The 15,403-nt window shown below is 37.2% G+C and overlaps 1 protein-coding gene and 1 non-coding gene across 10 annotated transcripts in view; both read right to left on the bottom strand.

Moving 5' to 3' along the window:
- Positions 1-4,288: 4,288 nt before the first annotated feature.
- The window catches only part of MMS22L (MMS22 like, DNA repair protein), a 118,814-nt gene continuing 107,699 nt past the window's right edge, over positions 4,289-15,403 (bottom strand). For 3 of the 9 annotated variants that reach the window (XM_036317406.1, XM_036317407.1, XM_036317408.1), the window contains 5 exons: positions 14,938-15,146; positions 11,303-11,466; positions 6,797-6,893; positions 5,147-5,314; positions 4,293-4,457 (listed from right to left, as the gene is read on the bottom strand). In XM_036317406.1, the coding sequence (XP_036173299.1) occupies positions 4,376-4,457; positions 5,147-5,314; positions 6,797-6,893; positions 11,303-11,466; positions 14,938-15,146 (720 nt within the window). In that variant the 3' untranslated portion in view covers positions 4,293-4,375. Of the gene's footprint in view, positions 4,458-5,146; positions 5,315-6,796; positions 6,894-10,466; positions 10,502-11,302; positions 11,467-14,937; positions 15,147-15,403 lie in introns of those variants that run through there. The other 6 variants (XM_036317414.1, XM_036317411.1, XM_036317412.1 and 3 more) reach the window with 4 other exon arrangements.
- Positions 6,508-6,617, bottom strand: LOC118660830. Its single transcript, XR_004969038.1, has one exon. It is a non-coding gene; the product is annotated as a U6 spliceosomal RNA (small nuclear RNA).

Below are 15,403 nucleotides of genomic sequence, written 5' to 3'. Positions count from 1 at the left end.
GTAACCTTACCAATATATATCACAGAATCAAAATACAACTCTCATATGTTGTTAAATATGTAAAAGACTGTGCTACGTAGCTTCCCAAATCAACCACTTAACAAAGCATGTTATTTACATGGATAAACTATACACTAGACTGACAAGGCAATATTTTTAACCCTAGGAGGAGTAGACATCAGTTTTTGGAAAAATGTAAGGTTTATATAAAAAGTCTATCATTCAAAGAGCAGTGGTTTAGTACTGATAATACAGCATTTAGTGAAGGTCCTATGATACCTATCTTTATCTTCAAAACACAAGTGCTGTGTAACATTTAGTATTTAGGGAAGGTAGGTTTCATACAGGCTTCTCCCAACTGCAGAGGCTTATCAAATTTCTGTGTAACATATAATCTTAACAAAGGGAACACAAAATTAAAAACTGTCAAAGTCCATAACAGTACATGAAGACAGATCCATTAATTCTTTAAGAACAAAGTAGCTTTAAAGTTTTGTGATAAAGCCTGAGAGAGATAACAATGACAGAACATATACATAGTCTAATAACCCACAACTAATTATTTTTTTTACATAGATGCCCAGGTAGAAATAGTTACACTTAAGAAGATAAGAAAATATGCTAGGAATAGGTAAGGATATAAAAGTCTTCAACTATGAAATTCTAATGCAAATGAACTCAATATCAAATGTTTTTTTGTATAGAGTCAATACTCCATTTTTTTTCCTCCCCCATGGAAACATTAAATGTTCAATTAAAAACATTCAATCATTACCAAATCTGAGTGTCTAATAAAATCACTTCATCACACTGTTGTGCCTCAATCATCTTCTTTACACTCCATCTGACAGTGCACAGAAATTACTTGACTGGCATACTCTCAGAGTATAGAATGAACATGACACTTAGACAGTCTAAGACAGTCTAGTCTTCTGCCAGCGTTAAGTTTGGACAGAAAAGGTAGAGTCAGATGGCAGAAAGTCTGATTGAAGGATTTCACTGTCAGCTTACTAACAATGGGAAGTAAGTTGAAGGCCCTGAGCAGAAAAGTAACAAGAGGAAAGTAGTACTTTAGGAACACTAATGTCAGAACTGTGAAAAGGATTAACTGCAGAAAAAGAGACCAGAGATAAGAGATTATAGAGCTCAATAGAAAAAATAGCCGAGATACATGGAGTGGAAAAAAATAGCAAGAGCCTGTGCTGCTGATCAACTGAAAGTGGGAGCAATGAAGAATCCAAGCTGCCTCTGAAGTTTCACAGCTAGGAACTTGGGAAAACAGTGTATTACCTGGGTAGAAAATAAAGATAGGTAGACTGGAATATAAAGTGACAAGGGCAGCCTGATACGTTGCCTAGAGATTCCAGGAGGATCAAATTAGAGTGGTTTAGAGAGAAATTAGCCCAAGAAATAGATTTGAGAGAGAAAATTATGAGCTAGTGTTACCAATAGACTACAAGAAGAATGTTGAGGCAGAACAGGTGAAGAACCAGATCTTACCACTGGGACATGAAAAAAGAATGTGAAGGTGCTCTCCAAGTTCAGTACATGTAGGAAGGAGCAGTTTCCCTGAGGAAGGGATGAGAAGATAAATGAAAATGAAAATGCCACAGAGGTCAAAGAATATGAGAAATGAGGACGTACTTTCCTCATTTCACCAGAAGAGAGTGACTTACAAAATAAAAGGTAGAGCAGCAGCCTCAGAGATAATGGTACTTAGGGAAAAATAGATATTAAGGAAGCAGTTATAAGGTACTCTAAGTCTGGGAATGGAAAAAGATAAGGTTATAGTAATGAGTGAAGGGCAACTGAAGATTTTTAGGAATAGGAACTGAGTCAAATTTTTTCTTCAATTAAAGAAAAACAGCTTCTTTAAAATTTTCCATATAAATAAAAACCTTACATATACCTGTATTGCTACACTTTTGTTGCAATTGATTTTTTAAGTATAAACTTTAGTTATTCTTAGTATCTACAGTTATTCACCAAAATGCATGATTCAGCAGCAGCTTTTCTGATCCTTTAAGTTTCATACTCTAAGGAGCAAGATTCTCAGATATAGTTATCAGTCTCCCTTAGAAAATAAAAATATATAACCTATACAAAAAATTCCTTTAAAAGCATCACTTTAAATAGATAAAATAGTTTAACAAGTCATTCTCATAATGATCATAATGAAAAGAAATTCATTGCTATGAAATCTGTTAAGTGACCGCAAAGAGACTTTCATTCATTTCATTGAAGTAATGACAGCTGATTTGGGGGGAAAACAGACCATTTGTATATTATGAAAACAGATACTTCTTTAGACTTCAGATAACAATCAGGAGAGTGCTATAAACTATATTTTGCTGATTGCAATACATTTCAATTTTAAAATACTTTTTGAACAAGAAAAGGATTGAAATGTTTTCTTGAAGGAATAGAACCACGATGAAGACCAGAGTCCCAGAAGAAAGGAATTAAGAAAACATTGCAAAAATAGTAGGATCATTCAGAGGAACAAAGTTGAGAGGTTTTTTTTAACCTTTGTGTATACATAATACAGTAATCATATCTGTGCATATCCAAACAGAATACAGGCCACCAAATATTTCACATACATTTTCCTACTGAATCTTATCAGAACATTGTAAAATTGAAATAGCAGTATTCTTTTTTTTTTTCTCCATGAAGAAACTGAGGCTCAGAAAGGTTAAGTAACTTGCTCAAGGTCACAAAGCAGAGCTAGGTTTGACAACCAGGTGGATCCCAAACACTAGGACTAGAGCTTTTTTACCAAATAATGCTTACTACAAAAAGGAGTCAAGAGCCCAACTGGTAAAATAAATCTGGATGAGATTGTTAAAGAATTAAGAGGCAATAGCTGCTTAAAGAAACTAAACTGGTCCCCTATAAACATATAAGATGCTAAATTATAAGAGGCTCTAACTGAAGAACGAGGAGATAAATCAGTGGACTTCTCAGACCTCTTCAGTTAATTTGTAATATCAAGATTTTCCAGAGTATTATTACTTATCATCTCCTTATAGGTTCTCGTTTATCTTCTTCCTGATATATCTGTTAATGACAACTGTCAAAGAATGAGTAGGGAAAAACATCTGGCAACTGTTGGAATCTACCTAAACAACACTGTTGGCTTAATTAAAAACAAAACAACACAAAAAAACACATATTATCTATACAATCATTTAGGCAGATTTTTGGTCTCATTCTTAGGTTTGGTAAGGGTTGTACTCATTAACTTGCCTCACACATTGTATAAAAAAACACACACAAAGAAACGATTAACAAACAGTTCTATCTCCTAAGCCTTTTCCCCCTTCCAAAAAACTTACGAAGGTATCTTATTAGAACACTAGAGGCCCAATGCACGAAATTTGTGCAAGGGGCTTGGCCCTTGCAGCCACAGTGGCTGCCCTTGTAGGCCCAGTTTTGTCCAGAAGGTCATTCGGCTATCTGGTCTAATTAGCATATTATACTTTTATTATTATAGATTATTATAGACTAGAGGCCCAGTGCACAACATTCATGCACTTGGGAGGGGGGTCCCTCAGCCCGGCCTGAGCCCTCTTGCAGTCTGGGACCCCTTGAGGAATGTCCGCCTGCCACGGAGGCAGGAGGCTCCCACTACCACTGCTGCACTTGCCAGCTGTGAGCTCAGCTTCTGGCTGAGTGGCACTTCCCCTGTGGAAGCACAATGACCACCAGGGGGCAGCTCCTACATTGAGCACGTTATATAGTGACTGGTTTGTTCTGCTGTTTGGTCTATTTGCATATTAGCCTTTTATAATATAGGGTAACTCGTAAAAATCTCAACAAACACAAACAAGTCCCAAGACACAAAGTCACATTACAGTAACAAGTCCATGGATCAACCAGTGATACTGTTATACACAGATAACACTACCAGTTAGAAAAAGTTTCTTTAATTTAGTTTCAGAGATTCCAAAAGATACTTAATGAACCTTTATTTACTTATTTACTTATTTATATATTTAGTATACTTACAGGTATGTAAGGAAAAAAATCCTAGAAAATAATTTTAACAGAACAGCATACAATTAATTAAAAGGGGTGAGAATGATGCGATCTGGGTTTGGATAGTTATAATTAATAAAAAAGATGAGGCCGAAACCGGTTTGGCTCAGTGGATAGAGCGTCGGCCTGCGGACTGAGGGGTCCCAGGTTCGATTCCGGTCAAGGGCATGTACCTGGGTTGCGGGCACATCCCCAGTGGGAGATGTGCAGGAGGCGGCTGATAGATGTTTCTCTCCCATCGATGTTTCTAACTCTTTATCTCTCTCCCTTCCTCTCTGTAAAAAATCAATAAAATATATTTTTTAAAAAATAAAAAAGATGAATCACAAACATATTAGTTGTTTTCATTTTCCAGTCTTTGCATCTCATCTTGTCCCACTTGTCCTAAGTGAGATAGAAGTTTGCTATAGGCTTTCCTGTGTAAGAGAAAAGAAGGCAGATAGATTTAGTTCCCTTTCATTATTTTTCATTTATGTATCTACAGATTGAACTTGCTTGACTCTGTACATACACTCCCACAATGTGATTAAAGTACTTTGATTCCTTAACAAACTTTGGGACATATGAATTTCAGTATGAGGCTGACACCTCAAAAACAATCTCTTTAGGAACTACAGGCATATTTCCACAATGTTGCACTACCCTGAATATTTCAAGCACTATCCTCAGTTGGGTTATAAACCTATTTTAAAAAAGCCTTATCTATTTTTTTTTTTTACCAGAAACATTGTTATCTAATTGGGGCACTCAGCCTATTAACTGGACATACATGATAAAGTAGATACAGTAAACCAAGCATCCTTTAAAGGACTGATATGCCACCATGGAATTTATACAAAAACAAGGCAAACAAGGCTCTACAGGCCACTTCCTCATGAGGAACCTGTGTTTTGCAACAGCAGCAGCACTGCTGAAATAGACGGCTTTCTAGGGTGGTCACTTTGAAAAGAACAATGTGTGGATGGATGTGTTAATCATAGCACTAAAACATGTTTCAATGAAATACACCCCATATTTTTGGGAATGGAAAACTAAGCCGTTTCTAGAAAATGAATCTAGATTTTTAATCATGCCCAAAAGAACTTAATCAAATTATCAAACATACCTTTGTGTCATATTTCTGCCAAGGCCCCATTTCTGCTCTGAATCCTTCAGAGTCTGAGTGAGGGTAGGAATCAAGTGGATGACAACCTGCTGGTCCAATGCTGCTACTGTTTCTAAAATGCTGTAAATCTGATTATCGTATCTCATACCATAATCCTGGATAAAATGCCTGAAAGTAAATCAAGTTACTTAGGATTACTTCTGGGGCAATCAATTCCTAGGGCTGGTATCTATATGGCAATCAGCTATAGCTTGAACACAAGAAAGATCATTTCATGTAAGAGTACCTTAAGAATCTAGAATTAAGAATAAGAATATAACAGTTAAAAGTGAAGGGCAGAAATGGCTTATTTCCGTGTAAGCTAAGAAGAAAGCAGTGGCACCAAGAGGAAGAGGGAAGAGTTAGAATCCCAGGAGGGAGAATAAGGGGGACTTTTCTGCTATAGTCTATATGTTGAAATCTGGGAGGTAAAGATGTGGAAGAGACTAAGAGAAAAACAAGTCTGGCTTCCTAGATATTAAAAAATTTCTTCATATCTCTAGATAAACAAAACAATACTTTTATGAGGAAAGCAAGTTATTCATAATATATTTTATATTCTGGAATCAAATAAGAGACTTTAGGCCCACAGGAGACCTTTAAATTAGAATTACATATTTTAACCCTAAAATTTCCACTCCCCCACCAAATAAAAGCCACCTTAATAAATTGTACATAACAAACATGCATCCTTTATTCATCTAAATTCTTTTTCCCCTCCTAGGGTTTTAGTTTTCACAAATCCATTATTTATTTCAAGTGCTCGCAATTTGAATAAACTAGACACCTGATAAGTGCCAATTATGTGATGAGAACAAAAACTGAGGAATCAAAGATCCAACATAGATGAAGAAAATGACTCTAAATTGCTTATTATGGCAGTGCTAGGGTAGAGATACGTACAATAAAGGTAAACTGGTAGAAACCGTGAGAAAGAAATACTTAAAATACTGCCCCCCACCCCCACCCCAAGCACAAGACAAAGGAAGCAAGGCAGGAAAAAAAAAAAGTTCAAGTTACATTGTTAGTCTTGTGAACAAATGACAGATCAAGTCCCACAGTCTATGCTTCACCAAAGAAAAGTAATGGAGGCTCCTGGGTCAACAGAACCTAAGCAAGTAAGAAACCCACGATGTGTATGTCTATACCTGATCCTGAGTAAATGTTGAGCAGCGCTGAAGGCCTATGCTCCTGTCATCATGACCCCACATTTCCCACTTTTTTCCTCTTAAATACATGCAAGAATCTTCCTTATTAAATACACAGATAATCTGAAGTAGCTCACTTACCTTTCTCCCTGGCACTTCTATTTTATTTTATTTTTTAATATGGAACGCTTCACGAATTTGTGTGTCACCCTTGAGATTAGCCATGCTAATCTTCTCTGTATCGTTCCAATTTTAGTATATGTGCTGCCGAAATGAGCAAGCACCTTTACTTTTTTAATAAAACAACACAATGCAACAAGACTACTGCCCAAAATACAATAATTGAAATACTATAAACAAGTAGTAACACATTCTGTTTTGGATAATTAGTTATTTAAAAAACATGTTGGCTGTCAAATGGCTGGCAATAGTCTCCTTGCCAGTTGGCATGATTTCCAGTTACCTAAACACTGCAGTCAGCTGGGCGGCAGGTTCTCCTTCTGACCCCGCTTGGCAGGTTTTCACCATACACTGCAAGTTCTCTGTGGCTAGCCTTTTAACTAGAAGGAAAAATTACAGCATTATACACGGTGTCTGAATTGACCAGCTGGATCCTCATTTTTATAAACACGCTTGACTTAGAAAAATATGTTCCTCCTCAAAGTATGTATATGCTTTCCTGTTATTTCTCAAAATGAAATCATTAAGAGGTTTTGTTTTCTTCAAAAGTGTATCTCCCAATCTATTTCCCTCTCGTTTTAAGAAAATATAAAAAGCTTAAGAGTCTATTTTCTACAACCTTATACCTGAAAAAATACATGTGAGGATAAGAGCCCATATTCAATAACACTGTCCCATCCCAATCCTGCAAGTACTATTATATACTGACAAAAGTATTATTAAATCAGCCTTTAATAATTCAGCTGATTTACAGGCGAGCAGATTTTTTAAAACTCAAAAGCCTACTCCTCCCACGAACAAATACGTAAGTAGCCATTTAGAATCCAACAACTTACCTTCACTTAAAATTAGTTGAAGATACATACATTAAAATAAACTATATTTGATGCTATCTTCCTTTCAAACAGCAAAATCATAAAAGGACGTCTGTATTCTTTAAATACTTAACCAAATCCTCTAAAATTGCATATTTGTACATGAAGTTTTTTTTTAAAAAATCAAAAACCAATGTAGAAAGTGTCTCCTACTGATAGAATAGTTAGATCTTTTTAAAAAATCCATTCTTATAATCTCTTTCCATTGGATTGTTCAATCCTTTCCGTTATTGTCACTATTGAATAGTTGGATTTACATCCATCTTTTTACATTTTGTTTTCTAAATGTCTTGTTTTTTGTTCCTCTACTATTTTGAAGTCTTTGTCTATTAAATCCAGTATTTGATTGCTCTCAATGGCAGTTTCCATTGCCTGCTTTTTTTCTTCAGTTAATGGATCACACTTCTCTGTTTGTGTCTTGTAAATTTATTTTGTTGGAAAACTGGACATTTTTTAGTGAAGTCTACTTCTTCTTCCTTCTTCCTGCTCCTGTGTGAAACCTCTAAAACTGCTCCTCAGGTGGTGTAACCTTAGGTGTGCCCAGTCTCCATCGGAAGACAGTGGTTTTGACAGTGCTCTCTTTGACTGTCCCTTCCCATGTTGACACCAGCTGTTAAGCTCCACTAATTGCTGGCTGATTATGCCATTATTTTCAATAATGCCCTGGGGCATAAAGTGCTTCATTGACTGATCTAATCCAGTTCAGGCTTTTTAAACAGGATAAAACACTGAGATCAGTGTCTGAGATCTGTTCTGACCCAAGGGCTCTAACCAGCTGTCCCTTTCACCAATTCTCACACCAAACTGGCTGGACTACAGATTATCTTATAGTCCAGTGAGTCCATTATTCTCCTACCTTTTGCCTTTCATCACAAACTGCACTGTTTTTGATAGTACCCTTAGGTTTGAACTTTTTCACACTGTCGCAAATGAAATCAGTTATTCTGGGAGAGACTCAGAGTTCCAGGCACCATCTCACAGGCATGGCTCTGGGGCTGGGACAGAGACAACTACCTTCTGAGTGACACACCCGCTTTAGGAGAAGAGCACTGTGGAAGGAGGGACAGCTGCACCAGGTCCCCTCCGCTTGCTTCTCCTGGCATGCAGCCTCTAAGCTGCAGCAAGAATGGTTGGCACCCCTGTATTCTCAGTGGTGTCGCACTCAAAGTACTGCAACCATCCCTTGAGTGGGGGCTGAGCAGAAGAATGGAGCCCTTACTTCTTAGCTGTACATGCCTGAAACATAACATTAGCTTGGGGTCATGATGAGAAATGCAGGAAGCCTGTTTCTCACAGGACCCTACTGGAAGCTGGGGAGAGAGGGAGCCCTATATTCTTGGATTTACCAGTCTGGAGTAGTTTCTGTCTTACTATGCTGGCGGAAAAGAAGGAATAAGTGGTCCTGGTTCAAGTATCACAGATTCTTGCTGTTCATACCAAGTTTTAGTAGATTTTCTTAAAGATTTCTCCATTTGCTGTATACCCTTACGGCTATTTCCGGAGACTTTAATGATTTCTTTTAAGTGATTTTCACTGGTTTTGCTGAGGAGCAGGTTGGCAGAGCTCCTTACGTTGTCATGCAAGAAGTGGAACTCATCAAGCTCTCTGTACAGGTTGTAGAGTGAACATGTGTTTAAAATAATCTTGGGCACCTACTAAGGAGTGGATTTGCCAAGTCATTTAGTAATATCTCTTGTGACTATACAAATTGTCCTTTTAGACACTGAGACAACAAAGGGAGTCAGAATTTTCTCTGAGCCAAGCACACAAACCTGCGTTTATTTCTCCTTCAAGGTTACAAAGGCAGTAATGTGGAGGTGGAGAATCCCGCACTCCATCTATGCTGAGTATGTCAAACACTCACTAGCTAGTGTGGACCTCAGAAGAAAGATGCATATGATGTGCACCTCAAGAAGGAATTTAGCTGTTGAGATGAACTCCCTAGGGACAACCAAGGGCCCAGATTTTATAAATAATGAGTCCCGTAGCCATTTGCCGACAGGGGTTCCTCACATACTATGTACCAGGAAGAACCTCAGACTGAACTCCTGCTCTTTTTATGCTGTGTCAACCACCTCAGGGAAACCTGGTTTCCTCTTTCTCCAATCAGAACTGCTCAATTTGAAAACTTCATTTGCATAAAATTGGGAACATGGATGGAACTTTATAAAAGATGGCCTCTCCTTTGTCTTGGTGGGGCACAATTTAGATTGCTACTTGAATCTGTGTCTTCGAACTATAGTTCCTTTTATTCAAAGAAATACTTTTTAAAATTATTTATTACAAGTCTAAAATTAATTGGTTTATACTAGATAACGAAGCAAAATTCACCTTCCAAACTATGGTCTTCTTCATAATAAATATTACTATCATCAAAATAAGAGGCTAGCTAAAACTTTATACTATCTATTGTCTCAAGAAATTTTATATTGCACAATACAACAAGCGTTCACTGAAATTAAAAGTATGTACAAATTTTCAACGAGGACAGAATTTCTAAAGAAAAGTCTGGGGCACATCTGGGCATTCTTCAGGGAAGGGATGTTACTATGAAGTAAGGGCATTCTAAATTAACAGAACATACCATTTTCCACAAAACCAAGCTTGGGAGCAGAAAGAACATTTTTAATTATTAAAATGAGGATTAAACGAATTATGCATACAATATTTGAGATAAAACAGAGCATTACAAAGAGGTGTCTGAGCTTTTAGCTACCACTTTGGGCCCTGCCCTCAGATTCCTGAGGATACATACTGTACTCACCTATCATAGCAGTTACACATACTTAGGTAGAAGCATTAGAGAAGACCTGCCCTGAACAATCACATTATAATGACACACACACACACACACACACACACACACACAGCCTTCTATTTACATTTTAAAAATTCTTTCAGGATAGAGCTATGGCTATCATTCTGCATATTTCTAATAAGCATATTTCTTCTAATTTCTAATTAAAGCATGCTACTCACACTCGGCATTAAATAAATGGTGTTTTAAAGAGATCACTGGCAGTAAGGCTGGTGACACTGAAAACAAAAGGATAGGATCAAAGGATCCTTAACAGGTTTACCAAAGAAATCAGCTTAGATCTTCCAGCAGAAACCTGAATAGGAGAAGAAAGTGTGCTGACTTCTCACAACTTAATATTTAACAAGATATCCTATCTAATAAAAGACACAAAGGGTAATTGACTGTACCTTCGCTATGCTTCCCATTGGCTAATCAGGGCAATGTGCAAATTAACTGCCAAGAAAGATGGTGGTTAACCGCCAACAAAGATGGCGGTTAATTTGCATATGTAGGCGCCAAGCAACGGAGCGAAGCTGGCTGGCCCCGGGCAGGAGCAGTGAGCGAAGGCTGGCGTGGCGAGCGAAGAGCAAAGAGGGAAGCCTGCCGAGCCGGCCTCCACCACGCCCCCGGGGCCCACACGCAGTGAGCGGCGAGGGGCTTAGCTCCCCCGGTGAAGAGCGAAGGCCTGGGTTCCAGGTGCCGGAGGAAAACTGGGGGAAGGGGCCCCCAAGGGGCCCCAGACTGTGAGAGGGCATAGGCCGGGCTGAGGGACCCACCCGAGTGCACAAATTTTTGTGCACCAGGCCTCCAGTATTTAATAATTGGAGTCAGATTAACAAATACTTTTTAAGAACTTAACAAGTCTAATCAGAGGAAGTAGCACCTCACTAAATTATTTGCCTTGGGAAAAACTAAACTAAACTAGACTGAAACATGTCAATGTTTAACCATTTATCATGTTCAACCTCAGCTATTGGCTGGAGTTTGTTCTTTAGCCATGATAAATACAAACTGATATATAACATAAATACTTTTGTAACTATCAACTTAACTGATAGGAACAAGTACTTTCAAACTGAACAGAAAAGTATAACAAACACAAACTCAAAATCACCTTGGGATTCACTAACCAACACCAAGCATTTTAAGACACCAGGGAGGAGTTGTTCAACTTCAGAAACGTCCATGTTAGTTTCTTTGAAGAGTTGAAGGATAAAAGCCAGAATGGATGCTAAACGTGGAGGAAGCAAGATCGGTTTACTCTCCAAGTAGGATTTCCTGAAAACAAGTACAATTTTGTTTGTTCTTCTGTTCAAAGTTTCAAAGAGCAGAATCATATGACATATACTTTATAGATATTGGCAAATTTTACCTCCCACAAATTAATAAAGCACAATTTATAAAAAATATGTATATTTTACCATACACAGAATGTTAAGAAGCAATGACTACACATTCTTTTGGTGTGCAATAAGGGTCCAATGTTAAATATAGACATAAACTAAATTTAAAGCAACCTGGTCTTACAATGAACTTAATCAAAATCCAAATAAAAATGTAATTGTTAATTTCTTTTCTTTCCAATATAATAAGCCTGAACTCCTCTACCAGCTCTTTTCTTTTTTTTAAATATATTTTATTGATTTTTTACAGAGAAGAAGGGAGAGAGCTAGAGAGTCAGAAACATCGATGAGAGAGAAACATCGATCAGCTGCCTCCTGCACATCCCCCACCGGGGATGTGCCCGCAACCCAGGTACATGCCCTTGACCGGAATCGAACCTGGGACCTTTCAGTCCGCAGGCCGACGCTCTATCCACTGAGCAAAACCGGTTTCGGCTCTACCAGCTCTTTAATGATGCAACATTTATGCCAAATTTGCAAAAATAAATCTCTCCTTACATTCATTTAGGGATTTGGGAGGGGTCGCCCCCTACCCCCAATTCAATAAGAAGACTGTCCTGGGAATTAGCTTCCAATTCTAGCTTTACCTCTTTCCTTCCTTTTGGAAGTAAAAGAATCAGAGAGGTAATTTAGGATTTAATATCTTCTCTCAAAGCAGGACACATTTGAGCATTAGAATTCATCTGAGATCATTAAGGTAATTTATCTGTCTCATGTCTAAATCTCTACCTCTTAGAACAAGTCTTGGCTCCTAACAGGTGCTCAGTGTACATTTGTTAGGTGAATAAATGAAAGTGGGATTGCTCACTTTCTAAAAAGTCTAGACCAGCCGTGGGCAAACTACGGCCCGTGGGCCGGATCCGGCCCGTTTGAAATGAATAAAACTATTGAAAAAAAAGACCGTACCCTTTTATGTAATGATATTTACTTTGAATTTATATTAGTTCACACAAACACTCCATCCATGCTTTTGTTCCGGCCCTCCGGTCCAGTTTAAGAACCCATTGTGGCCCTCGAGTCAAAAAGTTTGCCCACCCTGGTCTAGACAATGAAAAATTGTCAAATGCAGCAAAATCTAAGCTATACACTATATATATATTTGCAAAGCAATAATAATAATTTGCCAAAAGGAGGAATAGAAATCACTAAGAATTATAAACCCCATAAGAGCAGGAACTATCTCTTCATCATTTCTACTCCATATAGTGGCTTCCAACAAATTTCACATATAAGAAGATTCATTCATTTTTTGAGAACAAGGATTTTGTTATTTTTTGCTCATTGCTGAATTCCCAGTGCCTAGAAAAGACGTTTAATAGGTACCTATATTGTACCAGGTACAAGTCTAAGGACAAAAATGTAAAGTGAAGTAAAATATGGTCTCTGAAAGCAAGGGGCTTGGTGTTCAGTGAACAAGCTGGACAAGAAAAAAAAAAGGCTATCATGATATAGTGTGATAGGTGCTTCAAATAATAAGTCTAGAATTCTCCGGAATTCAGAGGCAGGAGCCCTAACTAATACTGGGAACTACAAGAGTAAAGAAGCATGCAATGGAAGAAGGTATAGGAGGAAATCTCTCTTCTTTCCTGAGTACTTTAAAAAAAGAAAACAGAAAAAGGAATTGTTATATTTTGGGTCATCAACTAGAAATCATGAGGAAAATGTTTTCACAGACAAATAGGAAATTCAGCTAAGCAGCCGGGGTCTTCAACACCGGGTTTTTAAAACAGTTTTATGACTTTAAGGATTTAACTTCACTTCACATTTGTCATTGGGTTTATACTCAAACTACTTATACACTGTCTCACAGTGGTAGAGTACTAGTACCATCTTGATGGGAATTCAGATACAAGTAAGGCAAAATATGACAATTTTGAGAATTGAATCCTACAGAGCACATGACTTCAGAAGGGAAGAAACATCATGGACACTGACATGTTAGGTGTAGGTCTTATAATGACTATGTGGAATTTAGTCCAGATGGATGGCATTTTAATGGAGAAAAATGCTGTAACGAAAAGAACTACAAAGCATTTTGGAGGGGCAATAATAAACCAATCTCATTAGGGTTTGTATAAGATGCCATGGAAAAGCTAGTGACAGATCATTTATGGAGTTTATTCTATAGGCAAAGAAGAAAAAAAAAGAGCAAATGAAGGTCTGGGGGCAGGAAAGTGTCATTATGGAACAATATTTCAGAAAAAGTAATCTGGCGGCACTATTTTGGCTCGGCTTAGAGAAAAGCTGAGATAGTGAAAGTAGTTAGGAGATTCTGGCAGTAGTCTAGGAGGTATAATGTGATAAGGAAAGAGAGATGTGAAAAGAAGGGAAGGAAACAATCATTTGACAGAGGATGGCAAAGGGGAGGGAACAAAACTATAAAGCTTCCAAACTTGAGTAACAGAACACTAGGAACACAAAAAAGAAAATGGTTGGGAGAAAGAACAGATTTTAAACATGGAATTCTGTAAAGAGGTGATGGATAATATCAGTTTATTAAAAATATCAGGTCATTTAAAAAGCGAAAACAAATGTTAGATAAGAATATATAGCACCATAGCATTTTAAGCTTTAAAAACTGATTTCACATGAAGCTAAATACTTTATGAAGGCAAAGAAAAGATAATTCTATTATTGAATCTCCTAATGTGGTAGTTAAAAGGTAAGGAGTTTAGTAGAAAGCCTTAGAAGTTTCATTTATTCATCAGCCTAATAGTAACACTGAGTTATTAGATAGAGGATAGGCTAACAAAACAGTACTTCATAATGCTTCCTTTTTCATACTAGCAATCATATTTTCACTAATTTATTATCTTTTGTAAAATATAATTACTGTATTGTATATAAAATACTAGTAGTTTCTCTGATTAAAAAAACTAAAATAAATATCTACACCTTTAAGACATATATAAGAAAATAATTGTTCTGTAGAAAAAACAAGCAAAAAGCATTGTCTTATCCCAGCCGGTGTGGCTCAGTGGTTGAGCTTCGACCTAAGAACCAGTAGGTCATGGTTTGATTCATGGTCAGGGCGCATGCCCAGATTGTGGGCTCCATCCCCAGTAGGGGGCGTGCTGGAGGCAGCCGATCAATGATTTTCTCTCATCATTGATATTTCTCTCTCTCTCTCTCCTCCTTACTCTCTGAAATCAATAATATAAATTTTTTAAAAAAGCATTGTCTGTATATGTAAAAATCATTTTAGTAAAATCTTAGATAATGCTTCTCAGAAAAATTCTTTTCTAAACTATTATTTTAACAGAGGCCAATAGTTTTAAAATGCTTTGTTTTTTTTCAATATATTAATAAATTATAAATACAGCTTATTTTTAATATTTAGAGGTACCTTATGACTTGTACAATGCATTTCTTTAGAGATGGCATCAGTGCAAGAGTGGCCGAGTTTCTCAATGCCAACAAAACAGGATGTTGTCCAAGATCTAAAACATGTTGTGGTGAAGCTGGAAGAAACCGCCTAATATACTGCTCAATAACATTCCCCAGCAATTGATTCAAATAGGCATTTTGAGACTGACCGCACACGATACACATGCCCTACGGGAGGAAAAGAAAACAAATAAACAAACAAAAAAACCCAAAGAAATATCAAAAGGTAAAAAAACATTTAGGAACTTACTAATTTAGTCACCTACATTAATACTCATGTCTGAATTAATAACTTATCACAACCAACAAGGACACCGCCCACTATCAATAGATAATGTTTGTATGAAGTTAAGGGAGTTGCTAAGCTTGGTAACAACCCTGCTGTGGTATCTAACACCACATACTTGTCTTTGGGGCACAAATGA

Source organism: Myotis myotis, unplaced genomic scaffold (assembly GCF_014108235.1).
Source record: "Myotis myotis isolate mMyoMyo1 unplaced genomic scaffold, mMyoMyo1.p scaffold_m19_p_7, whole genome shotgun sequence".
NCBI lineage: Eukaryota > Metazoa > Chordata > Mammalia > Chiroptera > Vespertilionidae > Myotis > Myotis myotis.
This window is presented reverse-complemented; position numbering and strand designations above follow the sequence as displayed.